We start from the raw sequence: 22,897 nt of genomic DNA on the forward strand, positions 1-22,897 counted from the left end.
TTTCTTATGTCATCTACCGACGTGGAAGAGTAACGGGTTCCAGACCGCTAGCCGGAAGCCCGTCAAAAATCAGGCCCTCTTCAGGGCGTGTGACATTCTGGTGACTGCACTTGACATGCACATTTACTGGCGTAAAGTCAAAGGTCACTAGGACCCCACCTCCGCGTTAGCTTTGGGTTAGCTTCAGGTTAGCTTGTAGCTTGTTCGACCGGGTGTCGTCAGTTGATCCCAGCCTTACAGCCCCACCCTCAGCTCCACCTCTCTTCCCTTTTTTGGAATTGTCTGGGCTTGAAGGAACCTGTGACACGGTCAAAATGGCGGTGGTGGCCACCTCCCATTTTGGCTTAAAAACGTATTATTGGAGCCTATGGACACGCATTGTCCAGTATATGTCGATGGTAGCAGCAAATATGTGAACAAAGATGCAGCCTACTGCCTGCGCCAACGTGAGGTGAAACAGCAGGTATATCAAGGTCCTTACAGGTGCACTGTTGTTGAAAAGACCACACTATCTGTTAATGGGACAAAAAATTGGAACAGTCTACCACTCATCATAAGAGACTACATACAGTTCCTTCAAATTCCAACTTAAACACTGGTTGATGACAAACCAAACCTGATTCCCTTAGTTGTTTATCCTCACACTGACGTACTGTATTGTGTGTTTTGCTGTCTTCTATTGCTCTTATCACCTGCTTATTGACTGCAAGTGTAAATTAACACTTGTGCTACAATCTGGCATATTTACTGTTACAATTTGTTGCTGAAGTTCATTAATATGCACTGTCCCTATTAAATAAACATATCAATCAATACATTTTATTGGCTTAGGATCTTTACAAAACCTTGCAGCAGTTTGCTGGTTAGTGTCAAATTATAAATGTAGCGTTGGCTTGCACAGACTTGATAACAATAAGCTCACATATAGTAAACAAAGAATATGTCCCTCTTTGGCTATTTTGAAAGGAGGACAAACCGACAAATCCCAAGCCAGCTGAGAATGGAACCTGTTTCAATGTAACCTACCTTCCAACGTGATTAAGATGATATAGGCTGCTTTGTTATAATTTTATAGCAAAATTCTTCCATGTTGTAGCTTTAAGTTACTGTAAAAACCAGATCAAGACCACAGAATGGCCAAAGATAATATTTTGATCATTATCTGGGCTTAAAATGGTCCAGTTCCAATCAAATAAATAAAGATAAATAAATGCTGACTATATATGCCATACAAAAGAAAACAATTCTACAACAAAGAGCATGATGGTTTAGAGTCTGTTGAAAAATAACCAAAATTGTTTTAACATCATAAAAATTATTGTATTTTATATAATGATAGCTGCTTTATGGAGTAAGGAAGTAATATAAATGTTTATGGTGACCAGTGTTTATTGGTAAACACTGAAAGCTCACCATGAAAGTAACTGAATGTGATTTTCAAAAAGGTGTGAAATGGTAAATTTGATATAGCACCTTCTAGAGTCCTGGACAAACTGAGTGGGGCTTGAACCTGCAACCTTCCGATCTCGAGGCAAGTACTTAACTCCTGTGCCACCATCACCCCAAGGTCTACAACTGGTCAGTTGTGCAAAATAGGTAAAGATGAAACATGGTATTTTATCTCCTATAACAAGAATTATATTCATAAAAAAGACATCACAATGAAGCCTAATGGACTTGGAGGTAAAAACAGTCGTGCAACATTAGCTTCAGATAAACAAAGGTCTTGGGAATCCTTCAAAACTAATGAACCATGAGGAGTCATTTAACACTCTATTCACAGACCCATAACAGTTTCACACTATGTAAATATATCCATGTGACAAAAGTCCAAATGGTAAAGTGCAAAAATTTTAAAGGCAAAGTATAATTCAGTAGTTATCTGTTTATTTTTGTTACAAACAGTTTCAAACACACACAAAAACAAAACTGCATTATCTCACGTTACAAACCACACAGAAGGGTCAAATATAATATTTATACAAGATGTTCAGGATGGTTTTTCCTCTGAAGTTAGAGAATAAAAGAAAAACACACATTTAGAAACAATCACTTCTTTTGTCTGCACTTTGTTGTTGAACATCCAGAGAAAGTCACAGAAGAGTAATAATTTGATCCTGTGAAATCAAATCCATTTACCCCGACAGCTGCAGTGTTCGTGAGCTTGGTGTCAGCTTGGTGAGTTTGAGCCAACTGACCCACGGTGAACAGCAGCGGCACCGCTTGGCTTGGAACCAGATCCTCATCGCAGCCTCCTCAGCACCGAGGCTGACTTACAGGGCGATGATGATCGCTCTCTTATTTCTGTCCTTCAGTTGTCGGCTCAGCAGAAACGCAGCAGCAGGAGGAAAGCAGCAAGAGGTGTAAGAAGATAAACATACAGAAAGAAAAGGGACACACAACTATAGCATCAGCATTTGCTGATGTGTGGACCAGTCAGAGAGCTCCTTGAGGTAGTTTGGACCAAACAGCTCACCGTAGCCCTCAGCGTGAGGAGGGTACAGGTTTTCATCAACTGCACCTGAAGAGCAGAAAACATCAAAAATATCAATTAACGAGATTTTTAATTAATTAATGAGATTTTCCTCCTGAAAGGTGCCACAAAAATAACTTTATACACTTTCAAATATTTAGTAAAAATTTACATCAATTTATTGGAAGATGTAAATTTTTAAAGTATAAACATTTGAGGGCAATATTTGAATTTAATTACAAAGTTCCTTCTTTTTTTTCTTTCATTAGCTGGAATATGGTCCTTTTGTATAAAAATAACATCTGAGACAAACACATAAATGTTTGTTTTTGAAATGATCTAGTTATAATTAAAACATTTTATTTTGTTTCTAAAGTATGTTTGATGGTGCAGAATTTGTGGCCCAAAAAGATCTTTGGTCACATCTAATTTCTAAAAAGTACGCAACAAATATGTGGAAATCGTACAGTGTGACTGGTCCCAAAGACTGTGCATCCTCCATTCTCTCTGCTCCAATGTCTGGCTCCAGAGGTCGGTGCTACTGAAGTGGTCTATCAGCTGTGGGGTAAAACCATGAGGTCAGTAACTGAGATCCAAAACCCAGCAGTATGTCTGTGATGTCTAAGAATGTTAAAAGTGCATTCTGTAAGAAAGAGGTAAGTATGGCATCATCTGGTGAAATTTGGTTACTGCAGCCCATTTTTAAACACACCCGTGACTGTCTCACTACCGTTGAGTTTCATGGCTGTTGCCAGTTACCGATCAGCAATAGAAGACTTCAGAGGATGAGCGAGGACAAGTCATTCACAGTAGATACATACATTTCCCTGTAATATCAAGTTCTTTGTAATTGAAAAAAAAACTGCTTGAGATATTTTTAGACCTGACTGTTTGTAATTCACCATTAGCCTTGTTAGGTAAACATTAGACTTTAGCCATCTTTACCCAATATTATAGTAAAACTATGATGTACATGGCTTCTTAGGGGTACCTACAAGAAATAACTTATGGGTCGCTTCTGTTTCTGGCTTATGGTCTTTACAAAACACTGCTGTGATTTACTGGCTGGTGTTGAATTACAAAAACCAGCGCTGCAGCATTAGCATGCACAGACTCGACAACCCGACGGGCTCACAAAGAGTAAGCAAAGACTAAATTTCTCTTTGCCTTTTTGAAAGGAGAAAAAACATTGGTTATGTATTGTGCCACCCTTTAAGACTGCAGGTCTCATTGGTTCTGAAGGATCTTTGAGCGCTGGTTACCGCTGCCTCCACTATCATTCATGGACAGCCAGTGGAGCTGGTTGAAGAGTATAAATATCTAGGGACCACCATTGATCACCTCCTGAAATTCGCTTCCAACACCGAGGACATCCTCAGAAAGTGCCAGCAACGACTCTACCTCCTGAGGAAGTTGAATTCATTTGGAGTCAGGAAGGACATTTTACTGACTTTCTATTATTCTTTTATAGAGAGTATTATCACATTTTCCATCCCCTGTTGGTTTTATTCTGTCAGCCTGCAGTATAGAAACCGTCTACAGAGCACCGTCAAGGTGTGCTCTCAGATCATTGGACTACCACTGCGAAGCTTAACTTCTCAATGTGACCAGCATACAGGAAGTTTAGCACAGAAAATCATTAAAGACCCATCACACCCTCTTCATATTGTTTTCGAGTGGCTGCCCTCCAAACGCCGACTTCAATGCCCATGCTGTAAAACACAGAGAAGTTCCTTTATTCCCAGAGCTGTGCTTCTTCTTAATTCTCAGTGCAGATAGGGGGAGTGTGCATTACTTGTATGTGTGTGTGCATGTAGATACATGTGTGTGTGTGTGTGTGTGTGTGTGTGAGTGAGTGAGTGAGTGAGTGAGTGAGTGAGTGAGTGAGTGAGTGAGTGAGTGTGTGTGTGTGTGTGTGTGTGTGTGTGTGTGTGTGTGTGTGTGTGTGTGTGTGTGAGCCAAAGTTTTAATCATTGTTGGTCATTCACATGTGAGGTTATGACATGAATGTGTATATAGGTTTTATGGGTTTTACAAATGTGTAATTTGGATGTGTTTTTAGAATTTAGAGATTTTAGTGCCGGCTGCTTCACAATGCTGTCTCGAATTGCCCCTCGGGGACTAATAAAGTTGTCTTGAGTCTTGAGTCTTTGGAGACTAGCTATGGTCCTCTGTCTCTCTTACAGGGAGCCTAAGTCAGGCCCATCTGCTTCTGGACCATAGGTCTCCGGAAGAACGAAAAAATGAATGCAAGTCAACGGGGCTAAAAACGTTATTTTCTAATTCCGCTTGTTATGTGCCATGGATTTCACATATGATGTCTGTGAATTTTAAAGACACATTTGATACCAAGAAAGCACTTATTTTTGAACGGGGGGAAACATTATTTTAGGTTTTGTATGAAAATAAGTGCAGGACTACAAATGTGCTTCATCATGTGACGTCACCGAACCAGACACAGAGAAAAACAGAGGGCAATGGCTGTAAGTTCAGCAAACTTCAAATTTTCCTTTAGGAGGAAACAACCACCATAAATCTGGCCATTTGGTAAGTAGCAGGCAACGGGAGAAGAGATTCTGTGCCGATGTCCAATTTGTAGTCATGCTAATTACAAACTGTTACAAGCTGATAAATCTTAAAGTGCATGCATGATCAAAACAGCTATAAATAATTTAAATTTAAATTGAAGCACAACGTATGTGAGATCCAGGGTGTAAGGCAAAGCGGATTAGAAAATAACTCTTTTAGCCCCGTTGACTTGCATTAATTTTTTCGTTCTTCCGGGGACCCATGAGCCGACCGGAAAGGGAGGAGACTTAGGCTCAACTAGTAGGCGGGCGTACACTGAAGGCTCTTCAAGATTTGTTGGCTTATGAGAGTTTAGCCAATCGGCGTTGGCCTTAAAGGGTAAAGCCAATGCGAAATAAAACTGACAACCCCCTAAACTGTTGAGAAGGAATTCTGTTTCAATGCAACCTTCTTTCTAACATGATTGAAACATTTGACTTTTTTTGTGATAGTTTTTCTGCAACATTCTTACATATTGTACCTTTAAGTTGATTGAAAAAAAAATCCTCAAATGTTACCTTGTGGACGGTCTCACTGTGTTCCTGTTCCTCTGGTTTGGGCTCCCACATTCCTGCACGACAGTAACTGTCATCTCCCTGTGGCTAACACAATACTCCAATGATAAAATTATTTGAGAAACATCTGCCTCACCATGTGGCTCAGTGCCGGTAAAGATGAGTTGTGTGCACGTCTCCACCTTCTGCGGTGTCTCTGATATTTGCCGTGTCGTTCCAGGCTGCCAAGTGTGTGAGATGTGTGTGTCATCAAGTTTATAATCTTGTAAACTCATCTGTCTTTCCTGAGGACAGCTGAACAATCGGAGACCTGTCATGGAGAAGATTAAGCAGAATTTATACATTTAGTGTTTAAATGTGTTTCTTTTTTACCCGTGTGTTCAGAAAAGTTTCCTACCTTTTCTCCTTCTGTGAATCTGAGAGTTGGGCAGGATCCTGTACACCCTGTATGCATTGGTGCCTCTCTTCCTGCTGTGCTCCCGCAGCTCACAAATGTCTGGTAAGGAATTCAGGGCACATCGGAAATTTGCTTTCCACGTCTTGGGGTCTGGTTTGTCTCTGCCTGGACGGTACCGCCCTGAAATGGACCAGCATAGAGACAGGGTGTTTGCTTGGGACATAATGAATGTGTCTTTAAACTTGTGGAACAGAAAAGTTTGTCTCTGAAGAAATCGGGGATTTTTGGGATGTCATTTATCTTTTTGTGGTGAGGTCCAATAAAGTCCAATGGAGACCTAAGAATTCAGGCATCAGCAGTGACCTTTAACCTTTTCATCTGAACTGCTGTGTTAACATTTTCTTTAAACTTTAGTTATTTTCTTTTTCTTCCCTTTTCCATTAATACATCAATTCTCACTTTAAGTAGGATTTCAGGTTTAGTCCTCAAGTGAGCTGCAAGTAATCAAAAATGTTCACCTGAACAAGAAAATCCATGTGATCAATCAGACACTAGACATCATTCGCTCTGTAAACTGACATTTGAACTTATTTCACCTTAATTTTTTTTACAAATGTTCGCCCTTTTTAAAACTAGACCAAAGAAAGGGTAAAAACAAAATCTCAATAAAGTGTCTACTCTTTCTCAAATTTGATTGATACAAAACATGTCGGCAATGTCCGACTGTCTGACGGGTTTTCTAAAACAGCGCATCCGCCCAAGCTAATTTTAATGTGCTTTCTTCTAATTTCTTCATTTCAGTAGCCATTAGTCGAGCGGGGTTTTGTCGTGTGCATCAGTGTAATCGGTCAAGCAGGAAATAACGCACTGACAAAAGTTCCGCTTTGCTTGAAGTATGAGCTGTGATTTAATTTTTCAAAAATGTTGTGTAGTTAATTAATCATAATTAACATGTTAAATTCCCACCCCTAATAAAAATTTAAAAGATGCCTGAGAATTGATATCTGCAGTTTAATTCAGCTGCAAAGTCTCTCATTTCCGGTAAACACTAGAGAATAAAACATTTTCTATAGGGAGCTAGTTTCCTGCAGAAACAATTTTAAAATTTCATATACATTTAAGTGCCACTAAATATGAGGAAACATAAATATTTAAGGGATGTGTCATGTCCACTTCCTGATACTTTTGTCCCTGACTAAACAGGGATTGTGCACTTTTTATTTTACCGTGTCCTGTCCGGCTGTGAAGCAATCAGAAATGATGTCTGAATGTCGAAGACAAGCCTTGCAGCTTTATTCTCACAGGTGGAGCGTAATAGCTTCTGCTATAATGCCATTCCTTATACCAAAACTTTATTAGTAATATTTTCGGTTGTTTAAAATATGACGGAGACATAAGTGTAACAGAAAGGGGGAGAGAGAAGGAAGAGATGGGGAATAGGGGGTTCACAAGAATGAATGAACAAGAATCTGCTTCTACACCTGCGTAGAGAGAGAGAGAAAAAAAGGGACACAAAAATACATCAAGACCAAAAGATATAGGGGTTTAATCTACATTAGCACGTGCCTGGATTTAAAAGTTCTAATCAGGACAAAACATTGTCTTTTGTCTCAAGCAACAAAAGCCTCCACACACACACACACGCGCACGCACGCACGCACACACACACACACACACACACACACAAACACACACACACACACACAGACACACACACACACACACACACACACACAAACACACACACACACAACTTCTATGATTATAACAAATAGCTCATTTGTGAAGTGATAGACCTGAATCATTCACTTATCTGTTGGGGAAAATAAGTCCCTTTTCATTCAAATGCTGATGAAACACTTTCAGTGTGCTGCAGCTTATCAAAATCAGATATAATGAGCTGGCGGTGCACTTACCTTGTTGAGTGTGTGCATTGGATGTGATTGATTATCACATTGGAATGATTTGGTTTTCAACAAAGTTAAAGCAATAAAATTAACGGGGCGTTTAGAGACAGAGTAACGATCAACAGTGCACAGGAAGCAGCAGATTTACACACATGCACCTGATGCTCATTTCAGTAGATTTGATACCAATCACTCAATCTTTATTTATATAGTACCTTCCACCGCCTTTGCAGGAGTACAAGGCGCTGAACATGCTATACACTAAAAACATAGACAACTATAAAAAGGACATAAAAACAACAAAAAACTAAAAGCAGCATATAAGATGATCAAATATAAGATATGATATATGCAGCACTTACTTTTATTATTATTAAAATAATTTAGAAAAGCCAGCTGCAGTGACAATGCAGAAGGTGCGGCATAAGACTCAAAGGCAGATGAAAACCTCAAAGTTTTCAATTTTGATTTAAAAGTTATCAGAATTGTAGAATATTTTAGAAAAGAATAGAGTCAAGTCAACCGAGTCAAGAACAACAGGTCATCCTTACTCATTCTGCAAAGCAAACCTTGGTCAAAATGACAATCCTTCTATCTTAGATTACAGTGACATCGTTTATAGGACTGCTTCCAAAAAGCTTCTTCATAAACTCCATGTCATTTATCACTCGGCAGTCCGTTTCGTCACTGGTGCCCCTTTCACTACTCATCATTGTGATCTGTACTCACTCGTTAGCTGGCCATCACTCCATTCCTGCAGGATGTTACACTGGTATCAGTTTATGTACAAAACAATCATCGATAGAACCACATCATATCTTCGCTCATTACTCATCACTTCCAACAACCAGCGCGATTTACCTTCCAGTAACTTCATCTCTATAGTTATTCCCAAAGCTCACACCTCCTTTGGCCACTCCTTATTCCAGTTCGGTGCTTCCAACGACTGGAATGAGCTGCAAAAATCATTAAAACTCACTATGTACGTTCCATTATCTACCTTCAATACTTCATAAAAATCAATAGTTTCTGATCAATGTGCCTGCTTCTAGATTGTTTTAAGTCTGTTAGGATTGTTTGAGAATGAGTTTTCAATTGACTCAACAGGTTAAATAAAGGTTAAATAGAATAGAATAGAATAGAATAGAATAGAATAGAATAGAATAGAATAGAATAGAATCCATCAATGGGGAATTGTTGGTGTAAAAGCAGCAAAGTAGAATTTGGAATAAAAGGCTGTATGGTGAATAAAATATATATGCTACGTAAAAATAATTAAAATATTTAACTGAAAGTACCACATTTACAATAAAACGGTGTGAAAGACTATAGCAGAACTGTTACAGGGGTTAAACCATGAGTGGAAAACCGAGCAAATGAGACATGAATGAGTGCAAATAGAAGAACGACAGAAACTACTGTATGAAAATCTCACAAAGCTGCAGGAATGCTGAAAGGAATTTGATTCCTTCTGTGTGCAGCATAGTGGCTAAAAGCATCTTCACCCTGTTTGGTTCTGACCCGGGGTTCCACCGGCTGACTGCTTTGTAAGGATCTCAGAAACCTGCTGGGTGCATACGCTGCAGAGATCTATGTGTACAGGTGAAACTGCTAAATTTAGGATATAGTACAAAAGTCCATTTATGTCAGTAATTAAACATAAACTAAGAGACCATCTAACCCTCCAAACAGTCAACGCCGCACGGACGTGCAGATCATATATTGAGTCTGTCCGTCCAGACCACTTCTGTAGGACGTCCAAACTAAGTTTTTGCAGTGAGAAAGGCCCAGGAACCCTTTGCAGGTGTTTTTGATGCATTAGCTGATTAGAGTGTGACACTTTGTGTCTACAAGTTTGAATCTTTCCACAATTATCTAACTGTCTGAGATTCTGACTTAGGGGTTTTCATAAACTGTAATCCATAATCATCAATCAGTTATGACAAATAAAGGCTTGAAATATTTCACTTTGCACGTAATGAGTCTATCTCATATATTAGGTTGACTTTTAAGTTGAATTACTGTCATAAATGAACTTTTGCACAATATTCTAATCTTTTGAGTTTCACTTGTATTTTAGGGAGATCTGACATGTGCTACTGAGTGATTTATAAACTAGATGTAGCACTTTGAAATCAAGTATTTAGTTTACTGGTAACAGAGTGGAAATTTAAGAACAGGAGAGATCTTCTTGGTCTTCTTGGTTGTTGTTAAGACTCCAGCAGCAGCAATAAGCTGCAGTTGCAAAAGTCAAAACAAAAGTCACTTCAAAGCAATGCAAGTCCTCTAAGTATGGTCATATATTCTGTGCTGTATAGTCCTGTTTATGTCTGGGAATATGCCATCTAAAATTCTTTCAATGTGCTCAGCTGCATAACAAGTCCTCTTTGGAGTGCATGACAAGTCCTGTGGAAATCATTAGGGATGCACTTTGACAGCAACACGATCTTCCTGCACCCCCCACCCCTACTGCAAGTAGACTGGAGCTTTCCCATGGAGTGATGCCACAGCTCAATATGAAACACAATTTTCCCATGACAAGAGGACAGAAAACGTACTTTGTTCTGTACGTGCACGTGTGACTTTAACAAGCTGTGTAGGAACAGAAATGGAACTCATCTCCTTGTAGGGGAAAGACATTCTGTGGATTATGGATTTTTGTCCCCCAGCTACAGTGTAATTTCATCTCTAGTTTGCAAACATTACTCAGATGTATTCCCTGATAATAATGCTCCGACTGCCACAAAATAAATCAGTTAAATAACCTGGAAGTATTATCTTTGGCTGCACATAGTGCCAAACTCTCAGTCGGCCTGGTTTGAACCACAGAGATTCAGAGAATGTGTCTCTTGGTTTTCCTTCTACGAAATGATTACTATTGTTTATCTAGTTTAGACTTGTTCATTGGACGTTGTGATGTATTGCCTGTAGTTGGAAAGGGATTTACTCACAGGAATGTGGAAGTTCCAGAAAGACCAATCCATAAGATGGCACTTCAGTGGAAGTGGCGTCAAACGAGGGAAAAAAGTCAAGGGGTAAGGTTGATTTCTTTAAAGCGACACCATTTAATTTTTATATCATCTTCCAGAAACTTGATATTAGCTCATCTAAGAACATATTCAAGAACGTAGAAATAAAAATGAAAGTTTTACAATTTTTTGATAGTCTTACAAGCACTTTATCTCTAAATGATAGTTTGGGGATTTGAAGTAGCTCAAACCGATCCCCTACCAGTCATGCAGGAAAAACGGAAAGATCTGATCAGTCTGCCAGGGAACTTGTGTGCATGTGAGATAAATATAACTCTGTCAAAAAAATAGTCTGTGTCATTAAACACCCTTCTACATTATAGTAACCCCCCCCCCAAAAAAAAAGATTTTTGTGTGTTTGGATTTGCACACAACTCTATACATGTGTCTATTTCTTTATTTAGCAACAAATGTTTTCAAACAGTTGATGCTTTGCTTATTTTTGCCTTAACCCTTCCACTGTCCTATCAGGGGGACCCCTCCAGGTAACCCTTGGCAAGGGTCAAGTGGTGCACTCCTAAAAAAAATCTAATAAAAAGCACCTAGGGCTCACCTGACCCCTTCAATAATGCGGGAGGGTTAATAAATCTTAGTTCTGCACTACAAACAAGTATGAAGGTTTAATTGTCTCATAAGTGAATTTTAGATAAAAAGTACGAAGTTTTACCTGCTTAAAAAGAGACAATCACCCTCACTTAAAAAAAAAACTTGAAACTTTTTGAACTTAAAAAAATCCTGTTGAGATAAAAAATTCTTGGGAAGGACGGAGACGGGAAGGCCGAGATGGAACCAGCAACCCTCCACAGTCTTCTCCCTAACCAAAGTCACTTAAATATATAGATTTGAGCAAATTTTACACAACAGGGTTATGTATGTGGCATATTGTATATATCTGTGAAATATTTGGTCATGCAGCTCAGACGTATTCCAGCAGTTGGATGTGTCCATGTTTTTCTCAGCATGCTCCTATTGTATTCATTACCAATAATATATCTTAATATTTGGCCAGCCGGATGGATTTTGTGCAGTGGATTGAACTGATTTGATAAGAGGCCCCACCAGGTGGGAAATAAACAGTCTGTGTTTCTTACCTGTGTGCATGGCCCAGCTCCTGAAGAGTGTAGCATCCCGGTCGATGCTCCATCCGTGACGGGCGGCGTGCTTCCACGGGATCTGGAAGATGCGTGCTGACTAGGATGTGATAAAACATTAGATTTGTCAACATTCTTAAAACTGAACAACACAAACCTAAACATGCGGGTACACAGAGGTGAGAGCTCTGATTGGAGCACAATGGAGGAATTTTACCTGGTCCAGCCAGCTGACACCTGGATACTTCCCAGACTGAATCTGCTCCTCCAGCCACGGTCTCAGCCTCTGCCGACCTGGCTGCTGCATCCTGTAGCGTTTCAGGTGTGCAAGAGAATATGCAAGCGTGACAGGCTTCACGGAGGTTTGAGCAATAAGAGAAAAACTTTGTATGAGTCTAGATTAAATCAGAAGTTACAATGAAAATGCCATCCTTCTCCAGAAGCGTCCAATCAAAGCGAAGCTCATGGTGAAGTCACTCCTGCTCCTCCTCTATTAACCTGTAAGTTACTGTTAAGTGGGCTCTTGTTGAAGGAGGTGTTGGGAATGCTTGAGTAAGGAAGGGGTTAAAGTCAAACCTGTTGGTTAAATATGTAATACCTTGTTTTGTTTAACTGCCACATGCTGACTAGTAACACAATATGCAAATTGTGTGAGGCATGAAGCCATTTTTGATATGCAGCAGGAGTCCATGCGGCAGCAGTGGTGTGCGTGTGAGAACGTCGGATGGAAGCAGAATAAATGTGATACGACACCAGCGTGACACACGAGACGGCTTCACGTGTTGCAACAACGCTGTACTAGAACTTATTAAACAGTACTTATAAACCTTCATCTCCTGTTGTATAGTTTTGTAATAATTAAATCTGGACTATAAAGATGAGTTATATTAAAAAACAAAGAGGAGGAAATAGTTTAGTAAAAGTTTAATCGGAACTTCAAACATCCGTTCATCCACTATTGATTCCCACTTATTCTTGAAAGGTCGCAGCATGGTGGCGCCGTTCTCCGGCAGTCATTGGACAAACAGATAGGGACAACACTGGACAAAAAACACACGCACACACACGGAAAAATTAGGAACTTTTTGAACAGTGGAAGCCGGGGAACCCACACAGAACCCTCGCAACCTTGCAAAAAGGGTTGGGATTTGAAGCCAGGAGCTTCTCACTGCAAGGCACCGGTGCCACCAACTGTGTCCCGGTCCAGCCCCCACCTTTTACAAAACCCGTCCAAAAACAAATGAAGAAATTATGGTTTCGTGCATGTTAAATGTTGTCAACACATCGGTTGTTTTCCGGCCCTAAGATTACAACAGCAGAATTCTGTTTTCTTCTTGTTTTTGAAGAAAACTCATTGCCCAACTTTAACGTTTTAAAAACGTTTTATTAGAAAACATTTATTAAAATTTAGATTTTTGCATCTTCATGGAGGACAAAAACAGCCTCTATTACATAAGTTAATACTTTATATATGTATGTATATATATATATATATATATATATATATATATATATATATACTTAGATAGATAGATAGATAGATAGATAGATAGATAGATAGATAGATAGATGATAGATAGATAGATAGATAGATAGATAGATAGATAGATAGATAGATAGATAGATAGATAGATAGATAGATAGATATAGTAAAATGCTTATGAGAAACTGGCAACACTTTTGCAATAGTCCTTGTCAACACCCAGAATCATGGAATGGTTTCAGAACATTTGATGCAAATCATGAATTATCATTAAGCTTATTTTAACCAAATCTAAATAAATGATTAGCATTTTTGACAGAAGTGCCACTTCAGTTACACTGCAGCACTTTTCCACGTAACTCTATATCCTTTTATTCTTCTAGCTAAAATGTGTTGTTTTCCTGTAACACACTGGGCGGGAGGTGACGCGTGCAGATTTCTGTGGAAATGACTCAACAGCTCCTGGGAACAACAATGAGGAAGTAGTTTCACAATGACAATCAGCAAGAGCTGAAGCGTTACGGCCAGTTTCGGTTAAAGTTCAAGCATCTTCTTTTTTCACACTCACAAGGATGAAACCTGATGATCAGATGCTTTTCAGGTTTTTAGCTTTAAGATGTTCAAATGATTCTTCAGTCTTACATTGGTTTTCATACATGTTTTATTTGTTTTTACACAATGTAAAAAAACATTTTGCAGGATTGAAAATAAAATAAACAGGATTAACACTGCTTTCAAACCACAATTTCTAAACTCTCAGAGCTGAAAATGCAGCACAACTCCTTCCACGGTGCCGTAATTCTTGGCACTTTGTGGTCTCCTACAAAGTCTTGTAACAAGCTGCGTTTTTTCTGATCATTGGCCGCTGCTTTTTACATCACACCACCTCTCTCCTCGTCCACTGAATGGCTTAAATGATGGCGTACTTTGATAGAATACACATTATTTTAATGGTACTGATGTCTGTGGGTGCCTTATGTAGGTGCCATGTGTCTTGCCCATGTATGTCTGATCTCTGAATTGTGTGTAAGGAAACTCTAATTTCCCTCTGGGATTAATAAAGTATTGATTGACTGATTTATGGCGCTACTCAGTCATGCGACTCACTGCCGAGACTGTTGTGATAAGCTGAACCAAAAAGGCTAAGATGACTGAGCCAACAAATTATCCCTGTCTCCCCCACTCCCAAAAATCTCCCAGAACTCCTGTAGAAGGAATGCAATTATTGTAAATATTCTGGTCTGTCTTTGACCTAAAGAGGCGTTTCCATCAGTACTTACTCAGCACAGTTCAACTCATGTCGACCCAGTTTCAAGCCTTTTCCATCAGTAACAGGTCTGTGGTTGCCAACCCCCTTTTCAGTACCCGTTTAGATGCGGAACCAAGTGTACCGAGCTGAGCCACAGCAATAGTGCCAGGATTTCTTAAAAGACGCTTCACTGTTGCTTATAGTAAATGTAAAGAGCTGCTAATCCTAATTGGGGTTGCTAAGCTGTTGCCTTAGCAACCCCAAGCCCCAAACGCATTTTCACTGACTGTTGGTCAACGATTGGCTAGGAGTCACTAATTGGTCCAAAGCTTTCCATCTACATCCTTGCTGCCCACAGCCTTTTCCAGGTTCAGAGTCAAGAAACCTCAAAGCGTGAAAAGTTCAGTCGAGTTGAGCATCGCCGAGTAGTGGAAGTGCAGCATACGTGTGGCTTGAGGAGCTACACACAGTGATATTCACTGACCACGATCATAGAGCTATTATTAGGAATTATTGGGAAGATACAGGGAAACTGACCATTCATGTCAAATGGATGGAATGCCGGATTTTCAGAAGGTTGGAAGGAGTGTGGAGGGATCGCATTAAATTCCTTTGGATTTATATTAAAATGCTGATTGTGGTCATCTTTTGGCACTTCTGCCACTTCTGACTGACACTGACATGGCTTGTAACCATCCTCCATGGGAATAAATCCATGTGACGCTGCAGGCAAAGGGCCATAGGTGGGGTTTTTAAATTTCAGCATTTCATCTACTGAGCCAGGAAAACAAGGGAGCACATTGGACAACTCATTAGACTCATCTACTGACTCAAACTCCTTTGAGGTGATTGAGCTGGTGGAACTGGATATTTTTTTCTGGCAAGATGAACTATTGTGTTGTGGAGGAAACAAACAACCCCTTTTTTCTAGATCTGTCACAATGCCGCTTGTGTTAGAAGAGCAAAGAGAGTCTGAAGCGCTCTGCCACTGACCAGAACGGTTGGGAAGGAGCAGAGAATAGGTTTGATTGAATATGGATGATGAACCAGAATTTGACTGATCTTCTTTGGCAGAAAAAATCTCTGGCTGAAGATTTAAACCAAATTTCCTGGCCAGGTCTTTCTGGTCATGTTGTATCCTTTCAAGAATGTGTTGGTCCAGCCTCAAACATCCACTCAAAAGAAGAGGATCTCTTAGGGCACCACTTCCAGCACCCATAGTATTGAACCTGAAAACAGAAATATGGTTTTGTAAAATCTCTGCATTCAATCTGTGGATAGAACATTTAGAAATGTGTCTGTGTGTACGCACTCTAGCTCCTTATCGAATGATTTGAAGTTGGATAAATCACTTGATGTGATGATCTGGAACGAGAAAAGCATCAATTCTCTGATCCTGTTTCACAGCGAAACACCTTTACGGTGACTTTGAGCCGTTCAAAAGCCTCGCTCTTTCGAACGACTCTTTGAGGTGAATGGCTCCCAAATGAATGGCTCCCTTTAAAGACCCATAAGTCCCATCACTAGTAATGATATGCTGACAAGAGCCCATTTGTAGGGAGAACCCATGGCTGAAAGGACCCCCCCCCCCCCCCAACTCAAAGTTAATATTAATTTTTGCATTTGTTTTTGGATAGTTGATTAATCAAAAGCACGCAAGAACTCCAAAAACGTACCTGTGGCTTTGTTGAATGGGTCATGGTAAGTTTCGGCTTCGGAATATTGTCCCACCAATTTTCCTTCAGCCTATAACCAAATGAACACACAATCCAGTTACATTCCTGAGCTAATAACACTCGACAAACAAACAGATGCAAATGAATTTTTATCTGCAGGACTTACTTCACATAACAGAAGTATAAAGCAGTGATGATGATGACTGAGAAAACACTGAGGCCAAAGATGAGCCCGTACAGAAGAGTGTTATAAGATGCAGCTAGAAAGAGATGCAGATGTTTACAAGTGAACCTTTGTACAGAACAAACAAAGCTAACAAATATGTTTATGTTTGGGGTGATGGTGGCAGAGTTGTGCAGTTTGTGTAGTCCTGATAAAGTAACTTAACCAGTTTACTAATTAGGGATGTGTATTGGGGGAAATTATGGCGATACGATACGTATCACGATACAGGGCAGACGACACAACATATCACGATATATTGAGATACATTCGGTCAGACAATATTAGTGATTTTTTTAGACTGAATTTGATAGGAGAATTCAATAAACAGTCCAAACTGATACGTTACATGTTTAACATGAGGTATCTGAACCATAACCATAACATTTCAATGGTGGAAACAAAACCCACTGCACACTGCTGCCAACTAGCGGTCAGCGTTTGAATTGCACCAAAAGAAAAGAAAATACATAAATGTTTGCATGTAAATTCTTCCAAAAATTAGATACATGGCTTTTTAATATCAATATAATATCGCTGGAAACAATATCACGATATATTGCCATATCGATTTTTTCTAACATTCCTTTTACTAATATTGATTTTTGATATTACACATTATGGTTTGACATGTAAAAATCCTCTTACATGTATGTAAAAATAAACAACAATATGAGGACACTTACGGGTCTTAAATTCCCACTCCTGGCTGCTGTTGCTGAACCTATTACTCTGAGAAGAGAAGCTTCTCAGGCTGACCACATAAACTGCACCTGGATCCAGATCTTGACCATTTATCTCGTGGTACTGAAGCCCATCGTTTTTAGCTGGTATGATACGTTTAGAAACCTGGAAGAGAGACATAAACGTTTATTAGTGAACATGAATTCTCCAGGATCTCACTCGGGGAATTGCTCTTACCTTTTCTGTGTCTCCTTTTTTACATAAAGTAATTTCTGTTTCCTCTGGGTTCCATGTCTTTCCATCCATGTTTGTGATCCACCTGACCTGAAAGTTCCCATTGGATTCTTTCACTGACTTGATTGTCGGAGCTTTGGGTTTAACTGTATTAAAAATAAGAAAATAGTTCAGTTGGTGATTGTTAACATGTTTTTAGTCTATGAATCTAACAGGAATTTTACAAAACTCAACCTACAGCTCTCTGTTACGTAGAAAGTTTTCAACGCGCTTTTATTGTTGACTTCTGCAGTAAAATGTTCTCCATAAATTAGCAGAAATTCTGCAGCACAGCAGCACTGGTCACTGCTGCACTGTTGGAGAGGGCAGTCATACTGTTTTCTGTTGAGAACAGGACATTAAACACATTTAGTAAAACAGAAACAAACACCGTAAAGGTTAGATTTAAAACAACCTAAATAAAAAAACTCACTTTAAATGCTCAGTAATGATCAGACTGTTTTCAGAGCAGTTTTGAGATTTTAGCTGACAATAGATCCTCTCAAAGTCATGGCTACAGTCAAAGACCGCTGCAGGATTTCCTGCACAAATAAACGGATAAAATGACCAGAAAATGACATTTTTTTTTTTACAATCAAATAATTAAAGGATGGGGTTAATAAACAACTGCCTGCTGCTGGACTTACCAGAGATGAATTGCGCAGCCGCAAAATATCCAAGGAAGATTAGGAGAGAAGCCATCTGCCTGAAAAACCCCGAGAAGAGATGTTTTCATTTTTTAGCCGCGCAGAGGTGATCACTCAGGTTATTAAAATAGGTTTAAATTTATTTAAATCACCTAATTGCTTCTTTAGTTGTATAAAGGATCCAGTTCTTCTCTTTGAAGGGCGAGAATCCGCTTGAGCTCATAACAGAAGAAAAATGTGCGCATTTCTTCTTCCTGCTTCGAGTGGAAAGCTTTACTGGATCTGTTGCGCCACCGAATAAGGAGGAAGTCACTCCCATTTCCACGTCTGCTGGAACATTCAAGTCCTAGACGTTCATGTTTTTGATGTCTGGGTTTCAGTTTAACGCTTCAAAACTTTACGTATTCCTGCAGTTTCACAACAAAAGCGCTGTTTCGGTGTGCCAAAAAATACAAAACATGAAACATACAAATAAAAGGCAAAAAGTAAGCGCCATCCATGACCCAGGATGTGTTACATTAAATCAGACAATATAATTGGCACTTTGTTGAATTTAGACAAATTAGGAATTTAAACAGAAGTCACCCCAAAATCACCATTTTTTTATTTTGTTGATAAACTGTTTAAACGAGTGTGATAATGCTGTGTCGTCCTCATTTTTGGTATTTTAGTTCTTCCTATTCACAAATTCAGCCAAAAACCACCATTAAAACACATTTAAGCAGATGACTTTTGTGTATTCTTAGCTTTACAAGTCTTATTCGCTTGTTTTTTTATTTCAGTGAATTTGTTTTGGTCCTTAAAATGAACGAATGCACTGGATCAAGTTGTTTTTGATTTAAAAATAAATAAATAAACAAACAAATAAAAGCTCTGGCATTTATGTTTCAGTGGGCAGAATCTTGTCGGAGAATGGGGGCTGGAAAAACAGGGTTTTTTAATCATTAAAATTCATGATATGCAAATGGTTGCTTCTGATTGGCTAACAGTAATGTAACTCTTCCAGTGTGTTATTTTTCTCTTCAATTTTTTGGTAAAAGAAAAAAGTAACACTGATGCATTATCTCCACAAATAACACAAGCCAGAACCTGTTTTGCATAGCTGCTAATGATTAGCTTCTGCTAGTCAAGATGCCTCTGCTCCCTCCTGAAATAAACACAGCCTACTGTGGTTGCAAGCCAAGGTGGATGAGGCCATGAATGCAAATTTTCTCAGTGACGAAAAAAAAAAAACTGGCTTCTTCTGATGGGTTCCCTCCCATTTCTGTGGCTAATGCAGGCCATGGATGTAATTTTTTGAGGGGGACCCCTCAGGTCCTCATGCTGGTTGTGTCCCCAAAACTGCGTCCATGACACAGGAAATAAGGATAAAGAAAATGTTTACATTTAGCATCCATATGCAACGCAGAATTACCAATCTTATTTCTAAGCTAAAGTGTATTATATGTTTGCTAACCGAACAAGTTCTTTAAGAAGTTTAAATAATTCTTCAGTCTTAAATTGGTTTTGATATAAAATATGTTTTATTTGTTTTTACAGAATTAAAAATTATTTTATCAAGATATTTAATAAAAGAACAGATACAAAGTAACTGTATATGACGTGATCCGTTGAATTATGCGAGTCTGCTTTGGTCATGTATACAAAGCTCAAAAGCAGACACATGTCACCTGATATTTAAAATACTGAACAAACATATGAGTGTTTCACATTACTACAAATTCAACACAAAACAACTAATCTATAAGGTGCTCAAAAATGTTATATTGTCAAGATATCACAGGCTTTTTGAATCAAAACACAAGCACTAAATATAAAACATTTACAGAAATCACCTCAGTTTAGACATCAGCTTAAAGCCCATGTAAGTGTTCTGTTTTTTTCTGAGATCATGGCTTAGTGAGCTACACACAGTGATTTTCATTGATTGGTATTGTGGAGCCATCATTAGGAATCTTTTGGAAAATACAGAGAACGTGACCATTTATGGCAGTTAGATCATCTGTGGGGTTTTCGTCAGGATGGAAGGAGTTTGGAGGGATTTAATTTAATTTATTTTGTGTTTATATTCAAATACTGATTGTGGTCTCCACTTGGCACTTCTGCAATGACATCTGACTTAAAAGCATCAGAGCGATCTTCCTGATGATGAAATAGCTTTTCCTCCATTGTGGGCAACATGCCACAGGCTGTTTTTTTTTTATTTCAGCATTTCTTCTGCTGACAACTCACTAGTCTCATCGACAGTCTTTAATGCCTTTGAGGTGATTGAGTTGGAGTAACTGGATGATTATTTCTTATAAAACGAACTATCATGTTGTATCCAAACAAGCTGGTCGGTCTACATCCGTCACAATACTGCTTTTGTTAGATGAGTACAAACAGTCTGAAGCTTTTTCAGCCTGCCTCTGTGCTGCAGAGCCGTCTCCCTGCTTCTGACCAGAACAGCTGGGAAGGAGCAGAACAGATTCTTCTAATGATGGACAACAATCTAGAACATGACTGATGTTTTACTGAAGGTTTCTCTGGGTGACGACTCAAATCAGCTTTTCTGTCTGTCTGGATGCTTCCTTTCAAGTGGCTTATCTGCAGTCTTGTTTAACCCGGACACAGAAATTGGTTATTTACAATTTCAATACAGTCTCTTTTTAGAAATAAGGTTAGAAATGTGTTGGTGCATACGTACTGAAGCTCTAATTTGACTTATAAATCAACCGATTCAATGATCTGTAACAAAAAGAATAAAAATAATCTGAAGCCAAATCAAAATTAAAATATCTTTAAGACGATTGCGCTATGTTTCTAAAAGCGTAGAGTTTTAAAGATGCAACAATAATGAATGAAAAGTTTGCTGCGTGCAGTTTGGAGGGGAAATTTCTTTATCATAGAGTTTACCCAGTAAAGTGAGCACTTCCTCCTCTGATAAGATGGCCATCAACAGGATGCAGAGGTGTGGACTCGAGTCACATGACTTGGACTCAAGTCAGACTCGAGTCATTATTTTAATAACTTCTGACTTGACTTGATCAAATCTGTAAAGACTTATAACTTGACTCAGAATTGAACGCCAATGACTTGCAAATTGAATAGACTTGCATCTGTTGACTTGATGATGACTTGAGCATATTTGATATTTTAGCACAAAAGTGGCACGACATGGACAAAAATCATAAATCATTCTTCGTTTTGGATTTGATCTTGTTCTGCTAAATGCAGCAGCACTTTGTTTATAATCAGTTTCTGCTTGTTTGAGCAAATAAATGAAGCTTTAAGAAGCTTTATTTCTGGAATTTGTTTATTATCATTGTCATTAATTTGAAGTTGGACAGATGACTTGATTATGTAGCGTGGTTACCACATACTAGGATTTACCACTGTTTGCTTCAGTTTGTTTAGATCCTGAGAAAAGATCGAGCATTAGCATATGAACTTATATTATGCACAAATATTTAGGATATTAATGCAATCGATAGAAGTTCATACACTAACTATCTTGGTCTATATTTTAATCCAAAGATTAATGTTTAATTTAAGATAATTAAATGTAATAGCAAAAGTTTATTTATTGAATCAGAAGTTAGGAATCTTTGCTTATTCAATAACCAAAATATACACCATTCTGTGTTTCATTTAAAAGACGTCAAGTTTTTAAAAGTTAAGAATTTATTACTAACACTTTTAAAAATGACAACTTGAAATGACAATTTGTAACTGTCAATTTGAAACAGCTTGATATTAAACCTGTTATTAAAACAAACCTGTGTCTGGATGGAAAACTAAGGTGGAATGCGAGGTTTGGGATGCGTGAATGAATCTCAGAAGGTTTCTTTCTGAGAGAGAAGCACGTTCTGGATGGAAAACGTTGTTTTGCAGCTAACTCAGTTGTTTATTAGAGAAAACAGCATCGGACACCATCTGTGTGCTACATCACCCATCAGACAACCCTTTGTGTGGATCCGGAGGTCAAAGGAGGATGTTGTCAGCCTCAGGGTACTCGGTCCGGTAGAGAAGACCCGAGTGGAACCGACTCTCTGGTCCAGAGATGTCGCAGGGTACACAGTGTCGAGCTTGCGTCTGGCTTAACTCTGAAGGAGTTTTTGCGTCAGCTGGTTACAGATGCTTTATTCAAAGCAAGTCTATCGGCGTGACAGAATGCTTAGTAGAGACTTGGGTGGCCGTCCCTCATCTCCTGGTATGGTTCAAGAACTCAACTTACAGCTGCAGAAATTTGGTTTTAACAAAACCTCAGAACACGCCCTCTCAGCATCAGAAAGCTTGTTGTCATGAAGTAAAGGCATGTGAGGTGGTTAAACTTTACCCTGGATTCACCCTCTGCATGAGGTGGTTAACGTGCAAGATGACCTTCTGGTTTACTGAACACACATTACTGATTATCGTAATAATAATAATTATTATTATTACACAAAGCGTAATAAGTCATTTCAGTAATTAAAATACATTTATACTGAACCAATATGACTATTTATGATGATTGTAATACACAGTGATAAAGTCAAAGAGTTTATTAAAATTATTATTTAAAATTATTATGTTGAAATCTTGAAGTGTCCATCTTGGGACGAAACAGCAGCAGATAAAGATGTTGTTCCGCAGACATCACAGCTCCTGGCGGGTAATCTGTGGGACAAAGTTACAGTTCGACCCAGCTTGACCCAGCTGGG

At 38.8% G+C, this 22,897-nt stretch overlaps 2 protein-coding genes across 4 annotated transcripts; both read right to left on the reverse strand.

Moving 5' to 3' along the window:
• Nucleotides 1-1,513: 1,513 nt before the first annotated feature.
• irf1a (interferon regulatory factor 1a) lies at nucleotides 1,514-13,333 on the reverse strand. Of its 3 annotated transcripts, none has more exons than XM_054732165.2 (7): nucleotides 11,981-12,069; nucleotides 8,722-8,816; nucleotides 5,954-8,614; nucleotides 5,693-5,866; nucleotides 5,560-5,612; nucleotides 2,941-3,031; nucleotides 1,514-2,521 (listed from the first exon to the last, which is right to left on the reverse strand). In XM_054732165.2, exons 3-7 carry the CDS (start codon nucleotides 6,174-6,176, stop codon nucleotides 2,403-2,405), a joined length of 660 nt encoding a protein of 219 aa, XP_054588140.2. In that variant the 5' UTR covers nucleotides 6,177-8,614; nucleotides 8,722-8,816; nucleotides 11,981-12,069; the 3' UTR covers nucleotides 1,514-2,402. The 3 variants fall into 3 exon arrangements, with proteins under 3 accessions (XP_054588140.2, XP_054588139.2, XP_015799119.3); XM_015943633.3 differs by lacking the exon at nucleotides 8,722-8,816 and adding an exon at nucleotides 12,198-13,333 and having other exon boundaries at nucleotides 1,515-2,521; nucleotides 5,954-6,133; nucleotides 11,981-12,080; XM_054732164.2 differs by having other exon boundaries at nucleotides 5,954-8,816.
• Nucleotides 13,334-14,893: 1,560 nt separating this feature from the next.
• LOC107375217 (uncharacterized) lies at nucleotides 14,894-18,549 on the reverse strand. Its single transcript, XM_015943631.3, has 10 exons — nucleotides 18,368-18,549; nucleotides 18,216-18,274; nucleotides 18,002-18,110; nucleotides 17,768-17,910; nucleotides 17,533-17,675; nucleotides 17,298-17,460; nucleotides 16,555-16,648; nucleotides 16,389-16,458; nucleotides 16,025-16,077; nucleotides 14,894-15,941 (listed from the first exon to the last, which is right to left on the reverse strand). Exons 1-10 carry the CDS (start codon nucleotides 18,532-18,534, stop codon nucleotides 15,173-15,175), a joined length of 1,770 nt encoding a protein of 589 aa, XP_015799117.3. The 5' UTR covers nucleotides 18,535-18,549; the 3' UTR covers nucleotides 14,894-15,172.
• Between the last annotated feature and the right edge of the window lie 4,348 nt (nucleotides 18,550-22,897).

Source organism: Nothobranchius furzeri, chromosome 9 (genome assembly GCF_043380555.1).
Source record: "Nothobranchius furzeri strain GRZ-AD chromosome 9, NfurGRZ-RIMD1, whole genome shotgun sequence".
NCBI lineage: Eukaryota > Metazoa > Chordata > Actinopteri > Cyprinodontiformes > Nothobranchiidae > Nothobranchius > Nothobranchius furzeri.